This window comes from Cannabis sativa, chromosome 5 (genome assembly GCF_029168945.1).
Source record: "Cannabis sativa cultivar Pink pepper isolate KNU-18-1 chromosome 5, ASM2916894v1, whole genome shotgun sequence".
NCBI classification, from domain to species: domain Eukaryota; kingdom Viridiplantae; phylum Streptophyta; class Magnoliopsida; order Rosales; family Cannabaceae; genus Cannabis; species Cannabis sativa.
In genome coordinates, this window is record NC_083605.1 from 73,728,181 (window position 1) to 73,747,275 (window position 19,095).

Sequence of the window (19,095 nt, forward strand, 5' to 3'; positions counted from 1 at the left end):
TATGAATTTAGGAAAAAAAATTTAAGATATTATAAGCATGCAATTTCAAATTTCCCTAAATAAATTATATTATTGGGTTATGTGTGTGTGTGTTTTTTTTTTATTTTTTATTTATATTTATATGGAGTTTTTTATGTCTTTTTGTAAAGAAAAACAAAAATTTTATATTTGTAAAAGAATATTAAGTTTCATCGGAAAAGTATGTTAGAAAAGTTATTGTCGCTGAAAAATTTGACAGAAAAGTTACAGTTGTCAGAAAAGTCACCGAAAAAGTCATCGGAAAAGTCACCAAAAGTAGATATCTTAGATATAAATAAAAATAGAACTGTTTCTATAACATAGTGAATAAAAATAAATAACATAAGATAACGCAAAATGGTTATGATTGAAATATAATCGGTTCTGTAACATAATGAACAAAAACAAATAACACAAAATAATTCAAACTAGTTATAATTAAAATAGAACTAGTTCTATAACAATGTTACAATGAATAAAAATAAATAACATGAAATAATTCAAAGTGGTTATAACTAAAATAAAACTAGTTATATAACATAGTGAAGGAGTATTTTTTGAGTACATGTAATATGAGTAATTATTTGGTAGGTTGGAGCATGTTGAATGAATATTTTTGTTTGAGTTATTTTATTTAACTGATTTTTGTGTGTAAGTTTTTATCTTAGTTGTTTTACATAACCAGTTTTTTGTCTCAAATTTTTAACTAGTTGATAAATATAACTGATTTCTTTATATTATATTTGAGTTAATGTGTGTTATTATTTGTGTTTATTTATTTTGTTATGGAACCAGTTCTTTTCATGTTTATACTTCAATATTTTTTAGAGTTGATCCCCACTTTTTTTATTTAAAAAAATTATAACTGGCTTTATGAAGTATTGGGTGATTCTACAGTGCACCCCTTTAAAAGAGATGTACTGATGCACCCTTGACTTGTTTCGGTATCCAGAAGAACTTTTTAGTCAATTTTTTTTTTTTCATATTGATGTACGTTATAGCTATATGAGATAACCAACAAAATCTTGAGAAATTCAGAATAATTTACAATATAGAAAACAATGTTCAAACAGTCTTTTTTACTCGCGTATAAAATAAAATAGTCACACGTGCAACACACTGTTTGAACGTATTTTTCGGCGTGCCACCACGGATCTCCTCGTCTTTCTCTAGAGTCAAGGCTACCGTGGCCTTCGTCGGGCTTTGAACTCCAATCCATGTAGTTCTTGAAGCTCCCTTCATCGCTCACCAAGAAGTTAAGAAAATATCAATTAAACTCACCTTTTTCTTTCACCACAAACTAGATCTGTAAAAATATTAAAATAAAAATAAAAAAGAATGAGAAAGGGAGGTGGAGTCGAGAAAGAGAGAGAGAGAGACAAAGACAAAGACAAGAAAGGATGATTTACTGTGAATTTTTTCTTGATGGAGATGAGGCCAGTAGTAGAGACGCAGTCGTAAAGGTGGGAAAGAGAAAGGGAATCAGTGACATCGAGATGAAGAGGAGACGAGTTATAGTTAAAATCAATGGTGGTGGAAGACAAGAAAGAAAGAAAATATGAAATAGAGCTTGCAAAAAAAAAATTGGTTAAACAAATATGGATCTGTGCGTGCTTGAAGATGATGGAGAAGATTGAGTCAAAGAGAAAATAAATGAAAAAGAAAATTAAAAAAATATTAAAGTTATTTATTTATTTAATATTTAAATTATTTTTTATTAAAATTATGAGTTAGCCCAATAATATTTAAACACGTGTCATTTTTATCAGTATTTAACAAGTTTATTAAATTGAGTACAAACGAACTGAAGAAAATAGCAATCTTAGGGACTATTACGTTAATTTTTTGAAGTTAGAAACTTATCTGTAAGAAAGTGAATATTTTTTGGGGACTTTGCCCCAAATTTCTCCTTTTTAATTTAACAAAAAAAGCAAAACCCTAGATCTCATCAGATCTCTCTCTCTCTCTCGCACCTCATCCCTCTTTGAAGCCGCTGCCCACTGCTCAGAGAGTGGACGACGACGGTGATTCGCTGCCCAGCGATTTGACGACGCCGGCCACCTTCTCCCTAAGTCACCGACGGCATCTTCACCAACGACAACACATCTTCTCTATCGCAAACGGCAGCAACTCAGGTATTTTAACTTTCTCTTTTTTTTTTTTTCATTTTTCATAGTTAATTAGGTCATTTTTGTCCCATAATCTGTCTAATTAACTTGATCAAAAGATGTAATCATAATAGTTGATTTGATAATTGAAAAATTAGAATACATATTTGATTGTAAATATGTGTTTTTGTGGTTTTCAGATATTAAATTGTGTGTTGGAATGAACTTGCTAACATTTGACATCATACATTAAATTGGAATGAATTAGTGTCAAAATTAAGTGTTTTCTTTAGTTTTTTGTATTATAGATACATGTAAAAAAAATATAAAAGAGAGTTGCATTAAAGAAGTGAAGGCAGGACTTAAAACAATGAGAGTGCACTGAATTTGATTGGACCCGAGCATAGACAAAATGACAATTCAACAAAGTCTGAATGTTTTATATTAAATTTCAGATCAGCACTATACAAAAATCACAACATTTTTGTCCATTTCTTTGTTTCAGAGTTGACCACCTTCCAAATCATATGTTTTTCTCTCTTGCACCCCAATTTTACCAATTTTATTCTGACCTTAAATTCATAATAAATATATACTTTATTTGCTTTAAAAAAGCATTATTAATAAGAAACTGAAAATCGTTCTTCTTGGTTGTAATCTTTAAAATTAATAAAGTGAGAGTAGTATTAACAAACCTAAAAAAAGTATTTGTTCAGAATTGAGTGAGATTGTCACTTTGGAGTTTGGATTGATGAAGGATTGTATGATATTCATAATTTGTATACTCTTGTTTATGTAACATGTATTATTATAACATGATGTTAGACTTATGTTATAATTTAGGATGGATTTATGTTGGACTTATGTTACAATTTAGGTTGGATTTATGTTACAATTAGGTTGGATTTATGTTACAATTAGGTTGGATTTATGTTGGGTTGTAATATTTTGAACTAATATATTAGCCGTTTAGGTGAAAAATCAGGTTTTACTCTTGGATTGGATTGGATGGATCCAAAACGGTCTAAAAAAATATTGGATCAAAAGTATTGGATGGATCCGATCTAATACAGGGATTCATCCATTGGATGGAACCGATTCAATCCAATGATTTATTGGATCGATTCGGTTGAGCCTACAATATTGGATTGGATCCATTGGAGAAATCCAACATCCAATGTATAATTGGATTGGACCTAGATGGGTTTAAAAACATTGGATGTGATCCAATGAATAGCCCTACTTGAAGAAAAATAAGTAGATATCACTTGTTTGCATTGCAATATCCTTGAGAGTTTTCAGAATAATTTTCAATATTCTATTAACAGTGATTTACTATTGTTATGTTTTCAGATTGAACCATGTCTGACGCTGATTCTAATGCTGCCACTCCCGCCACCACCACTACTGCCACCACTACCACCACCATCGCCCAACCACCAGCGGTTACCAAAACCCCAGTGAAGGAAACTAAACGCTGGGCCGATATGGAGGACGAAGAGTCCAAAAACACCTTGTCTGCTTCATCATCAGAAGTAAACATTGATAATTTGAAAATTGATGAGGAAAAGAAGATAAACAGCTTCTTAGATGAAGCTGAGGATTCCAATATCAAAGCTGTATGATTGATTCATTCCCATTTGTTATCTTGATTTTGGTTTGGACTAAAGTTAATGCTTGATTTTTGAGACAAAGTCAGTGAATAAAAGAAATTTCTCCTTGGGGTACAGGTTATATCTGGGGAAACGCCTTACACTTCGGCTAAGACCTTTGAGGAATTAGAACTTAGAGCGGAGTTGATTAAGGGCTTGTATGTGGAGATGAGGTTTCAGAAGCCCAGTAAGATCCAAGCTATTAGTTTGCCAATGATCTTGACGCCTCCGCATAAGGATTTGATTGCTCAAGCACATAATGGGTCTGGTAAGACCACTTGTTTCGTGCTTGGAATGTTGAGCCGTGTTGATCCCCAGCTCAAGGCTCCTCAAGCCATTTGCATCTGTCCCACCAGAGAGCTGGCTATTCAGGTATCATGATTTAATTTATATGAATTTTTAAGTTTTTTTATTTTATTGACATTGATATGGAAGAAAGCACTGTTTGTAGCAATTCAGCAAATTTTCCCTCAAGAATAGGCCAACTGGACAGAACATTTGGTTTCGATGAGTTTTAGGCTTAGATTCCTCACTCATTATGACCCTCTTAGCATGCCTTTTAAAGATTGTATAGATCAGTGATAGGATGCAGTGTCTGCGAAACTGTAGAAATGATTTCTGTTTCAATGAAATCATTGGTTATCCAAATAAGTTATTTTTTTCAATAAAACTTTTTCTTGATGCCCTTTTGATTTAACTTTGGTTTATATACATCCTCTGTTGTTATGACCAAGTAAATTTGATCTGCTTGTAACTTTGGTTGATGGAATGAATGAATGTGGCAGAATTTGGAGGTTCTTCTTAAAATGGGGAAGTACTCAGGAATAAGTTCGGAGTGTGCCATTCCGATGGACAGCACAAACTATATACCCATTAACAAACGACCACCTGTGTCGGCTCAAATAGTAATTGGGACGCCTGGTACCATTAAGAAATGGATGTCTGCGAAGAAATTGGGGGTTAGCAATGTGAAAATTCTTGTTTTTGACGAGGCTGATCACATGCTTGCAGAGGTAATACTATAATTTTCAAATTAAGTTGATGTTTGATATAGAATTAAGTTTCCTATGTCACTTATGCTTGCTATCTTATTTAAAATTTCTTGCAGGATGGCTTTAAAGATGATTCTTTGAGAATAAAGAAGGATATTGACAGAAGTAGTCCTCACTGCCAGGTTTGTTAAATTTCCTTTGTTCACTTATGTTCCTCATTTTTTGTCATAATATTTCTCACCTTGTGTGTTACTGTATATTTTGTCAGGTGCTTCTGTTTTCTGCAACTTTTAATGAAACAGTCAAGAATTTTGTTTCGAAGATAGTTAAAGATTACAACCAGCTCTTTGTAAAGAAAGAAGACTTATCTCTGGCGTCCGTCAAACAGTACAAGGTCTACTGTCCTGATGAGATGACCAAGATTCAAATAATTAAAGAGAGAATATTTGATCTGGGTGAAAACATTGGACAAAGGATTATTTTTGTCCGAACACGAAACAGCGCAAGCATGCTGCATAAACAGCTTGTGGATGATGGGTATGCTGTGACGACCATCCAAGGTGCTAACACACCAGAAGTGAGAGACAAAATTATTAAAGAGTTTAAAGATGGTTTAACTCAGGTTCTTATTACAACTGACCTTCTTGCCCGAGGTTTCGACCAACAACAGGTTAATTATTGTTTTCTTCTTTCTTCAAGATATTCCTTTGATATGTGCCCATGAGTGTCGAAAATGGAAATAATAACATAATGTGTCCTCATGTAGGTTAATTTGGTGATCAACTATGATTTGCCGATTAAGTATGATACCCAAGAACCTGATTATGAGGTTTACCTACACCGAATTGGAAGGGCTGGTCGGTTTGGGAGGAAGGGTAAGTTTCAAGCCATATTAATTGTTTTAGTCAATGTCATGTTGAGTTCTTACCAAAGAGAATACCAAACTGGTTTGTGTTTTGTGTTTCAGGTGCTGTATTTAATTTAATCTGTGGTGATAGAGATGAAGCCACAATGAGAAAGATTGAGCTCTACTTTCAGAGTGAAGTGACTGTGGTAAGTTTAGCTTTTATGATTGATATGTTTTCTACCAAAGTAAATAATAAATACATGTGTTTAGAGTCTAATTTTGTGTTTGCCACTTAAATTAATTGCAGGTGAATAATAGTGAGGAAGACTTTGAAAAAGCATTGAAGCAATCGGGTCTACTTGAATGAGATGTATATGACTAATGAGTATGATCCCTTTTTATTTGAAAAAGCTTTGGTGTTTAAAAGAAAAGAAAAATGTAGACAAGTGATATGCTGTGTTTTTTGTATTGAGGAAGGATGAGTATTTTAATTTTACAATTACAGTTTTTCATGGTTGCATCAGTTATGAATGATGGGCCAAGTTACATCATGTGTATCAAAAACAAAAACAATACTAATGAATATTATGACCATTAGTATTGAGTAAATTAGTTTTTATACTCTTTTTATATTGTTTTCTTTTATTTTTAAGTTTTTTTTTTAAATACTGTATCAATTTTACTCCTGTCACTTCAAGATACTCTTTACGTGATTTTTTTATATCAAGTATTTTAGGTATAGGGGAGTGATATTTGCACCCCTTAAACTTATAAATACACCCCATTATTAAAAAAAATATAAACTTAAATAATTTTTTAAAATTAATCTTAATATTTTTTTAAAATTTTTTCTTCACATTGTTTTATGTTAATTTCAATACTTATTTTGATTTCATTTTTATAATTTTTTCTAACTCATGTGTATTTTTTTTTATTTTTTTCTTAAAAAATTTCACATAATTTTTTATTTTAATTTTTTTGTCATAATATTTAAAATACACTTTATTTTTGTTGGATAGGTATATTTTTTAAGAATATGAATTGAAAGAAAAAAGTTAAAAGAAATTAGTACAATTAAAAATATAAATTTTATATAAAATAAAAAATATCAAAATGGGGTGCCTTTAAAACTTTTTGGGGTGTAAATAAAATTTCCCTTAGGTATATTATATATAAAAAGAGATATGTCTCAATTAAATAAAAATTAAAAATAAATTTGATTAATTAATTAATAAAAGAGACATTTTTCAACTTAACCTATTAGTACAAATATTTATTCGGTATTAGATTGGAGCCCTACCTCTACACCTTATAAATATCTTTTTAAATCTTTGTTTGGGTCAACTGAAAAGTGTTAAAATAACAAATGTTCATTGTCTATCTTTTAGGACATGTAGAAATAGACATGTATCATATAAACTTAACAAATTTGGCCAAAAGAAATATCTTTTTAATTATAATTTGGCCAAAAATGAATTGTTAATTTTTTATCAATAATTATATAAAAAATAATTATAATTATTAAAATTTAAATATTTACTATCATTTGAATTAATAAGTAAATGTTTATTTATTTATTTTTTGAAAGAAAGTTCAAAACTTCATTCAATAGTTAAAACCAAAGACAAAACTCCATTACAACGTTTATGGATAAGCAAATATAAATTATTCCTGATAAGGACGAACCAACGACAATGGAGCTAATACACTGATATACTAAGGCACAAACACTCAAGGCTCAAAAAAGAGCAATTCCAAAACTAGAACAAACAAACAAAATAAATCTAAAAAATAAAAGTAATACTGGCCAAAACAAAACTAGATCTGAAATAAAATAACAAAAAACAAAGACAACAACTACAACCACAACTGCACTGGAGAAGAAGAGACATGCATCCACAAGCTTCACTGTTTCAGCACTAAAGGAGCTACGAACCCAGACCACAGATTTACCACAACAAGCCCCAAGCCTCACCGCTTAGTACCTCTAGACATATCGCTTTGCGATTGGCTAGCGAGCGATACTTCTTAAAAATTATTATATTAAACTATATGAGATTCGATACTTAATTGGACCAACAACGATATTGACACATAGGAGGGTGTTAAACACTATTGGCGTCTTTTAATATTTCTCTGTTAATATCTCTCTTTATAGTATTTTATACTATTGACTTAACTGACATTATTTAGTGAGTTTCCTACAAAAAAAAAAAAAAATGAATTACATTTGTTATATAATCAATGATAATAAATGGTTCTTTGTTGAGAATTGTTAAAATGGATCGTTAATATTTTTAAATGTATAATATTAGTATTGGTATAATTAAGTATTGAATCTCATATAATTTAATATAAATATTTTTTTACAGAATTACTAACCAATCACAAAATACTACTTTAAATAGTATTAGACACCACTAATACATAATAACAATGCCCTTTACTTAAATATTCAACCCACAAAAATGAGAAAAAAATACAAAGAAAGTGCACTTTTTGGTAGTTATTTTTTTGAAATGACCCTATCTTTGAAGAAGTAATATATTTTTATACACAAAGACATTAGGTGTGGCTTATAATTTATAAGAAGAGCATAGAGGCTAATATCGATCTCTCAATATTTCTCAATATATAGCTGCCAAAACTTTCAATTTCCAACGATATATATTAAGTAAAACATCATAGACATCGTCCAAAGTATAGTTTTATATTCTTTAATTTGATTCATTTATCAATATACTATATATACATATTAATTTCAACTATTTATATATTAAATTTGTCTTGCATGTTGTCTTTTAGTGTATGTATTTTCTCCTTATTAATTTCTCCCCTCAATTTGATTAATATAAGTATATTTTTGATCCAAAATTCAGAGAGATCAATCGACACAACAACATGAGAAAATCAAATAATTTCTCCTTTATGAGTCTTCTTTCAATTTTCTTTGTTTTCATTGCCATTCTTTATTCTGATTTGTTCATCATAAAAACAGGTACTACTTATTTTTTTTTTCCTTTTCTATAATATAAGGATCTTACTTATTATCATAGGGCTTATTGGCTTTAATTTGATTTTGATGAGTTTATACATATAAATTTATCATGATAATAATAATCCAGAAGCTGGAGCTGTAGGATTGAACTACGGAATGTTAGGGAACAATCTACCAACACCAAACGACGTCGTTTTACTCCTAAAATCCAAAAACATAACAAAAACTCGTCTATTCAATCCCAACATAGAAGCCCTCCAAGCTCTACAAAACTCAGGCATTGAAGTAATCCTTGGAACCCTAAATCAAGATCTTCAACAACTCTCCACAAGCATATCATTTTCCTCAAATTGGGTCCAAACAAACGTAATCTCATTCGCCAAAACCCTAAAAATTCGAGCCATATCGGCTGGAAATGAAGTCATCCCGAGTGACATGCAAAATTACGTACTTCCAGCCATGCAAAATTTAAAATCCGCACTTGATCAAGCCCTAGCAGCAGGCTTGATCCCAGGACGAATCCCAGTAACAACAGCAGTAGCCACTTCGGTCTTGGGAGTTTCGTACCCTCCTTCTAATGGAAAATTCTCCAATACAACCCTACCAGTGATGGGACCGATAGTAAATTTTTTAGCCACAACACAAACTCCTTTATTAGTAAATGTGTACCCGTACTTTGCTTACGTCAACAATCCAGTTAATATCTCTTTGTCTTATGCATTGTTCACATCTAATTCTATTGTGGCTAGAGATGGGGTTTTGGAGTACAAAACCCTTTTTGGTGCTATGGTTGATGCCGTTTATTCGGCCTTGGAGAGGTGCGATGGTGGCGGTGGAAGTGTTGAAATCGTTGTGTCGGAGAGCGGGTGGCCGTCCGGTGGGGATAGTGGTGATGTGTATGCTACTATTGCTAATGCACAAACTTATAATAACAATTTGATTAGTCATGTGAGTAATGGTAATGGAACTCCCAAGAGGCCTGGAAAGAGTGTTGAGACTTATGTTTTTGCTATTTTTAATGAGAATCTTAAGCCTCAAGGGACTGAGCAAAATTTTGGGCTTTTTTATCCCAATAAGATGGAGGTTTATCCAGTTAATTTCATGTGAAATTAATCATTTTTCAGGGCCAATTATGTAGGCTATTAATTACAATTAAATAAATTATCATAATTTTGTACTTAGATGATTAATTATCTTGGTTGGTCTGTTCTCATCATCGTGTTTTTAATTTTTATACTATAGAGAGTTCTTTCTTTGTTTTTGTCGATCTTTATTATTATTGTTTTAAAATGAAAACAAAGTATGTACCAATCGTAATGGAAAATAGAAAGATAAATGCAAAGAGAAACGTCAAATTAGGACTGAGTAGTGTTTTTTTTGGATACATATGAATTTGAGATTACATAATACATTGTTTTTTAAATTTTTTTTACACTTTTATGTTCTATTTTTTTTTTTAATTTTTTTTATACTTCTATTTTTTTAAAAAATATTTTTAGAGTATTCTATAAAAATAATACTAAAACAACAAAAAAACTACATAAAAGTAACAAGAAAATAATATTAACAATAAATTAACAAGAGTACAACATATTAAAATATCGTATTGTCTATAAATAAAATCATAAAAATATTTAAAATTTCGTACAACCGTATTTTTTATAATTTTTTTTGTTATTTTTGTATATTTGTAAAATAATCCCATTTTTTTTTTTAAAAAAATAACTTCATAAATTCTAAAATAAACAAAATTTTTAAATTCATGTGTATTGGGACTATAAAATTTTATCAAATTTTTTAACTGCTAAGTGCATATTTGATCTTATAAATATTTATTATGTATACTATACATTATACAAAAAAAAAAATAGTATTTACTATATTATATATATATATATATATATATATATATATATATAAAAAGGATGATAAAAAAGAAGCTTTTTAATATAGGGAGCATTGTGCAATAGTCCAGCCATATGCTTGATTGACCTTGGTCCCGCGGTAGTCCAAGTTATTAAATTTTATTTTTGAGTAATTTGCGGCAAAACCCCCTTAACTATCAATTTACTTGCAAAAAACCATCCAACCTCAACCTCATATTTTGCCGCAAATTACTCTTTTTTTTTTATTAAGAAATTAATTTAAATATATTAATAAGAAAATGGTAAATACTAATTTGGACCCTCTGTTTTACAAAGTTACCAATTGGACCCTGTGTTTTGTTAAATGACAAAATGGATCCTGTATTTTCTAAAATAGAACAAATAGGACCCTGAATTGATTTTTTGTCAAAATAAAGTTTAATTATAATCCGATCTAAAAGTGTTATGACAAAACTGTTTACATTTTTTTTGTATTTGTTCGTATTAAGCATTGTCTTCAAGTTGGTTATATTAAAAAAAAAAAATTGTTAAAAATTAAGCTGAGGGTCTTATTTTTACTATTTTAGAAAATACAGGGTCCATTTTGTCATTTAACAAAATACAGGGTCCAATCTGTAACTTTTGCAAAACACAGGGTCTAAAATGGTATTTACCCATAAAAAAATAACACGTGAATAATGATTTGACATTTTATAAGTACATACAGAAGTTACCGAAATATAATTTAGGTATCGTTAATTAAACTTAGGTATTTATTTTACTGAGAGTTAAACTTAGGTATTAACGTCGCAAATTACTTACTTTAAGAGTGTCTACACATTTGGTACCTTGTGTTTTATCTAAATATAAGTTAGGTACATTGTGTTTTTTTTTTTTTGAAGGTACATTGTATTTTTAATAATGCTTATTTAGTACCTTGTATTTTAAAATCATTCCTATTTAGAATCCTAATTTCAAAAAATTTTGATAAAATTTTATTAATACAATTAAAATGTTTAAAATTTTATGAATTCTCAATCTAAATTTAATTATTCAATTACATATAACTAAAATCTATTTGTTTATTCATTCAAAAAAAAATTTATTTGTTTAAATTAATTAAATTGTATTGATTAAATTTTATTTTAAAATATGTATAATTTAAAATTATAAAGTAATAATTAAATATTATTAAAATTATAAAGGATCAAATATGTTTTTCATCAAAATACAAGTAGTAAATGAAAGATTTTCGGCCTGCTCTCATCTTCTTCTCAGCACCGGAGGTAAGGTTCATTCTGACATTCTTTTATCTTGTTCTCTCTTCAATAAGATTAGAGTTAAGTTCTCTTTAGTTTTTTGTCATTTTTTTCATCAATGAATTCGTGTAGGTTTGTTCTGTTCTAATCAATGTCAAAATATATAGAAAAAATCTTTAAAGTTTATATGGTGTTGTTTTCTTATAAGATCTACCATCAAGTTTTTTCTTTTGCATTTTAAATTTTGTATATTCTGTTTTTAATTTTATTATTTTTCTTGTATAGCTTGTTTTGATAGTTGTAAGAGGAAAGAGTACGGAGCAAACTATAAAGATTTTTTCAAAGAATTTGTTATCCGAAAATTTCTTGTTTCTATAATGTTGAATTGTTATAATGGGATATAATGTAATCTTTTTGTTATTGGTTTGTTCTATATTTGCGCCATTTTTATGGCTTTGGCGCCTTACAAGGCTATAGCCTATTATATGGCTGGCCCCTAATTATTTAGGGTAGTTTGTTTAAAATTTTACGGCTTCTTGTATTGAAAATATAACAAAATGTTAGCACAATAAAATTGCAAAATAAACAAGTTATGCACTAGATAAATTTTAAGTTAAAGTATGCTGTAAAAAAATTTTAAAGTGATATTTTAAAAATATTTTCAAGTGAAATAAGGTTTAAGGAGGATTAAGTTTAAACGATAATAGCTTTTAGCTATGGTTGGTTCATATTTTTAGGAATTATTAGCAAAAAGGGAAAGTGGTAGAATTTAGTATTCAGATTCTAATATTATTATTTAAAATTAATCAAGTAATTTGAAGAATAATAAATACGAAGATATTGTAATAAAAGGAGGTGGGAATACTAATTGTCAAATGCGAATTTATTGTGTTCAGATATATTTAGAAAGTCAAACTTTATGGAATTTGGTTTGTAATCTATGTCGTATAAGAAGGTATCATTATAAATGTTTTATGGTGATATAATTTTTGGAAGTTTTACAACTTGTCTTTTGGAAATTAAAATAGGAATAATTATGTCATAATAACTGAATTGCATTATTTTAACTAATTTCAATTCAATATAGATTGATTTGATTATAATAAAGTTTTATCGTAAATAAATATGTATAAAAATTAATTTTTTGGGATAAGTACAATAAAGAAAATTGTAATTTTTTGGAAATGCAGACATTAATAATGAATTAATATGGTTGATTTTGTTTATTTTGGGAAGGATTATGGAATTAATGGGTCATTAATGCTTAATAATCAAGGTTATTTTGTTTCATTGTATTGAATTACACTAATCATTGATAATCAAGGTTATTGAATACATTATTCGTTGCTTACTTTATTATTGCGATAATTTTCAAAGTAAACTTTTGATATCCTATGGATGGGAGCATTGCAGGTTTTTGTTATTACTAGATTACATATCAAAAGTTTTTAGGTTTTAGGGTCTTAGTAAGGGATAGTAATCCTAAGATGATGATGAAGTAAAATACAAGAGTTAAGTTGCTACTAGCCAAAGGGTTTCCCTTTGGCTAGTTATAGTATTTTATATGGGGATCTAGGTTTTCAATTTTGAGTTTTGAGTGTTTTGATCGGATTGATTATTTTCTAATAAAAATTTTTGGTTTTTTTGATTTGTTTTCAGTTTATTCAGATTCATTAGCTTTGGTGACGACTATCAACAATGGGGAGATGTATTTCAACAAGTTAGGAGTGTTGTTTGAAGATGTTATAGCTTTATTGTCTAAATTTCCGGGGGCAGTTTTGTCCCATGTGGCTCGCTCTGAGAATTTAGCGGCCCATGGCTTGGCAAAGCATGCTCTGCGGTTAGACGATGAGCTATCCTGGTTCGAGGAGGTTCCAGCGCTGGTGGCGGATGTGGGCATCGTAAATTCATGAGTGATTCTAATCACTTTGTCAAAAAAAAAGAGAAAAAAAATAGTAAATGAAAGATATTCCCTAAATTTAATTTAAAAATGATAAAAGTATTTCTGTGCAGAATAATCGAACCGACCCGATTCGACCCGATTTGAAGGGAGAGGGCTGGAATAGGGCGAAACCTAATTCAATTTCTGAATTTCCTCTCTCTTCTGTCGTCTTCTCCGCTACGTTGCCCTAGCCCTAGGGTTCCCAATTCAAACCTTCCATCTCAAATTCTCAGCTCTCTCTCTTTCTCACTCTCTCTGATTCCCGATTTCAACCATAGAAGCCACGTACAATGGGGAAAAATAAACCCAAGGACCCAGAAACCGCCTCAAATACCGACGCTGTTTCTCCTCCGTCGGACATTTTCAAATCCCTCTTCGGAGACGCCGTTGCCAAAGACGGCTCCTTTTCAATCTTCTCTGACGCTAACCCATTCTTGAGAAAGCCCCAAGACCAAACTCAAGGGGAGGCTTCTGTGAACCCCATTGATGGCGCTTTCCAAAGCATGGATATTGATGAGCTGAAGAAGAGGAAGAGAAGCAAGGAGAAGAAAGAGAGGTTGCAGAGCTCTGAATTGGGTGGGGACGATGATGGTGTGGTGACGGAGAAGAAGAAGAAGAAGAAGAGAAAGAGAGATGAGTTAGAGAAAGAATATGAGGTGAGAAAGTTTGGGGCTGGAGTGGATAATGAAGTGGATGAAGCTAAACGACCTGGTGGAAAAGTTGGGGAGAAGAGAAAGAATGTGGATAACCCAGCGGACATGTTGGTATCGAAAGAAGGTTTTGATGATGAGAGTAAACTTTTGAGGACTGTGTTTGTTGGGAATTTGCCATTGTCTGTGAAGAAGAAAGCTTTGATTAAGGAGTTCACTAAATTTGGGGAGGTTGATTCTGTGAGGATTCGTTCTGTGCCAATCACGGATGTGAGTGTTTTTTTTTCTTTGAATTTTGTTGATTTGTTATAGGTTTTCCTCTTTATTCATTTGATTGATTATAGCTATTTATCATGTTCATAAATTTTATGCTTGACTAGACCAAGAAGCCAAGAAAGGGAGCAGTGATTACGAAACAGTTTCATGAAGCTGCTGACAGGTAATGATTCTCTGATCAATTGTTGGGTTGGATGTTAATCTAATGAGACACATTGAAATCTTATTTGACTGAAATTTGGGTTGGTTGTTCAATAGATATGAGGTTTTTTTATTTTGCTAGAATATCTATGCTCATAACAATTTGTTAGTGAAAGAAAATTTAACATTTATAGTATAGGAATCTTTTTAATTGAACTAGACTTGTGGGTGTGCGTGTTTAAATAAAAATGTGCTCTTCATTGGGTGGTGTAATTGATTATCTTTTACGTATCAATGTCTAATTACATGGTTGGCTTGTCCCCACCATTGGGGCGTAACGAATATGACGAAAATGCGGGTTCTATGGACAGTGTGTGACTCTATAATTTCTAACTGTTGGGTAAACATAGATCCTGGAGAGCGAGTTTAAGCACATCACAGTCATTACTAGAAGATAGGAGTTTTTTTTTTCTTCATCTTAATGTTTAAGTACAAGTTTGCTTTGATTTATTAATGTTTGTTTTTCTCTTTATTACTCTTTTTGGTGTTATTTTCTCTGACAGTGGAATTGTTGGATTTATTTTTTTGTGCAGCGTTCATGCATATGTTGTTTTCAAGACAGAAGAATCTGCACAAGCTTCTTTGTCTCATAATATGGCTCTGGTATGTGCTAATGGTTAATTAGGTGTTTGGCCTCATTATGATTTTCTCTATTTAAATATGAAAATGAAACTGTAAAGGTATTATGTATGCTATGCTCAAATTATGTATGTGGTTTTAGGTTGCAGGACATCACATCCGAGTTGACAGGGCATGCCCTCCTCGCAAGAAGATGAAGGGAGAAGAGATTTCTCATTTTGATCATAAGAGAACTGTTTTTGTGGGCAATCTACCATTTGATGTAAAGGTGATTTGCTCATTTGTAACTTATCTTTTATGTTTGTAGTTTTCAAATTTTTGTCCCATATTTTCCTACGTTTTTTTTTTGTAATGTATGTGTTCTCTTTCTGCAGGATGAAGAAGTTTACCAAGTGTTTTGTGGTATCAGTGATATGGGATCCAGTGTTGAAGGGGTTCGAATAATCAGAGATCCAAATAATAATCTTGGAAAGGGTTTTGCTTACGTCTTGTTTAAAACAAAAGTATGTTACAACTCTTATGCACACAAATCTGTTAACGTATTTGCATTACTTTCATAAAACATGGTTGGTTGGAGTGTTACCGTTGTGCATGCAGAAAAACATAAGACATACATTTAGAAACATGATTAGGTAAGTGGAAGTCTGCTCATTGGGCCTTGCATTGTTCTCTCGAACAAGTGACTAGGACAGTAGATTATTTTAAGTGTGTTTTGGCTATGATTGGGCCTTTAGTGATGTTAGCTGTAAGCAAAGCATACTCCGATATCGATGTATCATATAGTTATTGGGACAATGACACTATTGCAGTAGATTCTAGTATTTGAGTTTGTCTTGGCAAGCCAATATTGGCACTAAATGATGTTCTGAGAGATCACCGTTGCTTTATCTTCTTTATGTTGACGGGGAGAATCATGAAAAAGACTCTTTAGTTTGAGAAAGGAACGTTGTTTATTTTTAACACTGATTTCGCTGATGGAATTGGATCTCGCAATTTTTGTAAAATACTTGCAGTATCACATTATCTGAGTTTTCTTTGTTAATGTTGCTTTTATAAACACATACAGAAAATTTATGATCATCTTCTTTGTCTTTGTGCTTACAGGAAGCTGCAGCTGCAGTAGTTAGGAAACGAAATTTGAAGCTTCGGGAGAGGGAGCTAAGGCTATTTCATGCGAAACCAGATACTGCTACCCCATCTAAGAGAAGTAACCCAACACCTGCAGATAAAAGTAGCTCACCGTCCAAGAAGTTTCGGAGTTTCGAGACTGCGGTTGATAGTAAAAAGGTATTTTCAACTGTTTCTACATCGTACCAGGGTCTGCGTGCTAGCAAAACTGGTGTCGAAAAGAAAGTAGCGAAAGCCAGAAGGCCAGAGAAGCCCATCTTGACAACTAAGAAAGCAGTGGTTGAACGTACCCGTAAAGATAAAAGACCAGCGGTTGCAGCCAGAAAGGCGAAAGCAAAGGCAACATACAGTGGCGGTGCTTCAAAACAAGGAGGCATGAAACGCAAGATGGATAGCCGGACTCCGGATAGTTTCCACAAGAATAAAAAAGCAAAGAAAGTTAGATAGAATACAGTTAAAAGGGGTTCTCAATACTCTATGCTAATTTTAAAGGTCTGTTATGTCTTGTATTTTATCAACTAAGCAATTTGTTAAAAGGAAATTCTGGGTTTTCGTTTCTTGAATTAAATACACCAATTCTTTTATGCTACTCTGTTTTTAGAAGATGGGTGAGGCCATTCAGCTCTTTGTTGTTTAATATTTATTAGAGTGCTTTTGGAAGTAACTGTGTAATTACTAGGTAGGGTAATTATTAGGGTGGTAATTACACAGTGTAGTAATTACACTATATTTTAAAATGCAAATGAGTTTGGATATGAGATGGTAATTACATATGAATTCCTAATATCTTATTCGGCAAAATAGTCAGTAATTACATGGGAAAATAATATTTTTTAGTAACTAATGTTTAATATGGAAAGTTTTTAGTAATTACACAGTGTAATTACATTCAATTCTCATGGGGGGTCATGAGAATTGGAGAGTGTAATTGGAACCCCTCAATTACTTTCAATTACACAGTTACAGTGTAATTACATGGTCAGACAAACATGCCAAATTGTGTAATTACCTTCAATTACACACAAATTCAATTACAATGTGGCTTTTTAAATGCACCCTTATGTTTGATTCATTTTTAGAATGATAATAAGAAAAATTGGTGTAGTGATAAAAATAGTATTATTTTAATTTCTTTTGGTATAAAATAAAGATATAAAGTTAAATTTTATTTTTATATATGTAGTATAATAGTGATGTGTAGAGTTATAATTTTTATTTTATATAATGTTATTTATGGCAATAATAATTAAATTGTTCTATTTTAATACTTAATTTTTTTTAGCCATAATAATATAAAAAAAGTGGTTTTGTGAAGTAAATCTAATTGTAACAAAATAAATTAACATTACGTATTATTACTTAAAAGAAATATTTAAGTATTAAAGTGCAACAATTAAAAATGTTTAAATATTATTTTGTAAAGACATTACAAAGTTTTTAAAACATAACCAAACAAGTTGAATGGTAGTGGTAATTTCATTACAATTCGGCCAAACTAGAGATGATCTTAGCTCTCTTTTGGACCTTTAGTATACTAGAAAACTATCATCTTGGAGTTCTTAAAATTTCATACTTCAAATTTTTTCTTAGATTTTTTGATTAATTTACAGTCTGAACTATAACAAATATTTTTTATTTGTAAGTTGTTCACCTAAGAATATCTTCAATGAGATATAACATTTATAGTTGTCAAAAGTACACATATCGTCTTAAGATATTAATCTATCATTTACATAGGATTTGATACTTTTTCTTATAAAAAATACTTCAATAATTAACAACTCTAAAAGTTATCCACCAGGTCCTGCATTACATTAAATTTATAATTCTAATAGTAAAAAATTATTTTCTCAATATATATAGAAAATATACTCATTTTGTATCCTACTCTTCTCGAAAAATACATTTAGTACCTTATATTTTCAATAATATCTTTTTTTTTTGAAAAAAAAAATATAATAATACTTATTTGATCCTTATATTTTGAAATTGTATATATTTAATACTCTAAAATAAAATATAATAATATAATTTATTAATTTGATCAAACTTTTAAGTTATATGTAATCAAAATTGAAGACAGTTTCATTGTATTGATAAAATTTTATCAAAAAATTATAAGTTTATAATACCAAATAGGTATAATTTTTAAAACAGAAAGTACCAAATAAATATTATTAAAAATACAAATACTAAATTAAGAAATGGGTATACACCTATTTATATATGTATTATGTAACATCACTTTATATAAAATTTATCTAATGGACAACTCCGAGATCTCTAAGTTATCAATTTCTTTTTGGCAAAGTTGCTTTCTTTTCTTTTCTAATAACGAGACCAAATCTTATTAGTCCTCTTTTCAAAACTAATCATTGAACGTATAATCCACTCTTTTTGTCCATTTAGCTCTAATATTCTTCTCAACCAAATAATAGCTCACTTTATTTATAAACCATACCATTTGGACTTCCATCACAACTTAAAACATATATATTTACATCAAAATTAAGATCAAAACTAACCTTAACTTTCACTTCACTCCTCAATTTTGGTTCCCTTTAAGTTAAACCAAATTTG

The 19,095-nt window shown here is 30.4% G+C and overlaps 3 protein-coding genes across 3 annotated transcripts; all 3 read left to right on the plus strand.

Moving 5' to 3' along the window:
• The first annotated feature begins 1,829 nt into the window (after positions 1-1,829).
• LOC115716309 (DEAD-box ATP-dependent RNA helicase 38) lies at positions 1,830-6,247 on the plus strand. Its single transcript, XM_030645068.2, has 9 exons — positions 1,830-2,153; positions 3,480-3,745; positions 3,857-4,150; positions 4,564-4,791; positions 4,887-4,952; positions 5,039-5,440; positions 5,537-5,645; positions 5,738-5,823; positions 5,925-6,247. Exons 2-9 carry the CDS (start codon positions 3,488-3,490, stop codon positions 5,982-5,984), a joined length of 1,503 nt encoding a protein of 500 aa, XP_030500928.2. The 5' UTR covers positions 1,830-2,153; positions 3,480-3,487; the 3' UTR covers positions 5,985-6,247.
• Positions 6,248-8,545: 2,298 nt separating this feature from the next.
• Positions 8,546-10,213, plus strand: LOC115718099 (putative glucan endo-1,3-beta-glucosidase GVI). The gene is made up of 2 exons (XM_030647059.2): positions 8,546-8,615; positions 8,743-10,213. The coding sequence occupies exons 1-2, from the start codon at positions 8,546-8,548 to the stop codon at positions 9,720-9,722; spliced, it is 1,050 nt and encodes a 349-aa protein (XP_030502919.2). The 3' UTR covers positions 9,723-10,213.
• A 3,526-nt stretch (positions 10,214-13,739) lies between these two features.
• LOC115716336 (uncharacterized) lies at positions 13,740-17,104 on the plus strand. The gene is made up of 6 exons (XM_030645104.2): positions 13,740-14,601; positions 14,712-14,770; positions 15,342-15,411; positions 15,530-15,655; positions 15,762-15,890; positions 16,492-17,104. Exons 1-6 carry the CDS (start codon positions 13,972-13,974, stop codon positions 16,960-16,962), a joined length of 1,485 nt encoding a protein of 494 aa, XP_030500964.2. The 5' UTR covers positions 13,740-13,971; the 3' UTR covers positions 16,963-17,104.
• Positions 17,105-19,095: the final 1,991 nt, after the last annotated feature.

Coding starts and splice junctions, on each gene's coding strand:
- LOC115716309 (XM_030645068.2), top strand. CDS start 3,488: ATGTCTGACGCTGATTCTAATGCTGCCACTCCCGCCACCACCACTACT. Junction 3,746..3,856: donor AGGATTCCAATATCAAAGCT/GTATGATTGATT, acceptor CTTGGGGTACAG/GTTATATCTGGGGAAACGCC. Junction 5,646..5,737: donor TGGTCGGTTTGGGAGGAAGG/GTAAGTTTCAAG, acceptor TTTGTGTTTCAG/GTGCTGTATTTAATTTAATC.
- LOC115718099 (XM_030647059.2), top strand. CDS start 8,546: ATGAGTCTTCTTTCAATTTTCTTTGTTTTCATTGCCATTCTTTATTCT. Junction 8,616..8,742: donor TTTGTTCATCATAAAAACAG/GTACTACTTATT, acceptor ATAATAATCCAG/AAGCTGGAGCTGTAGGATTG.
- LOC115716336 (XM_030645104.2), top strand. CDS start 13,972: ATGGGGAAAAATAAACCCAAGGACCCAGAAACCGCCTCAAATACCGAC. Junction 14,602..14,711: donor GTTCTGTGCCAATCACGGAT/GTGAGTGTTTTT, acceptor ATGCTTGACTAG/ACCAAGAAGCCAAGAAAGGG. Junction 15,412..15,529: donor TGTCTCATAATATGGCTCTG/GTATGTGCTAAT, acceptor ATGTGGTTTTAG/GTTGCAGGACATCACATCCG.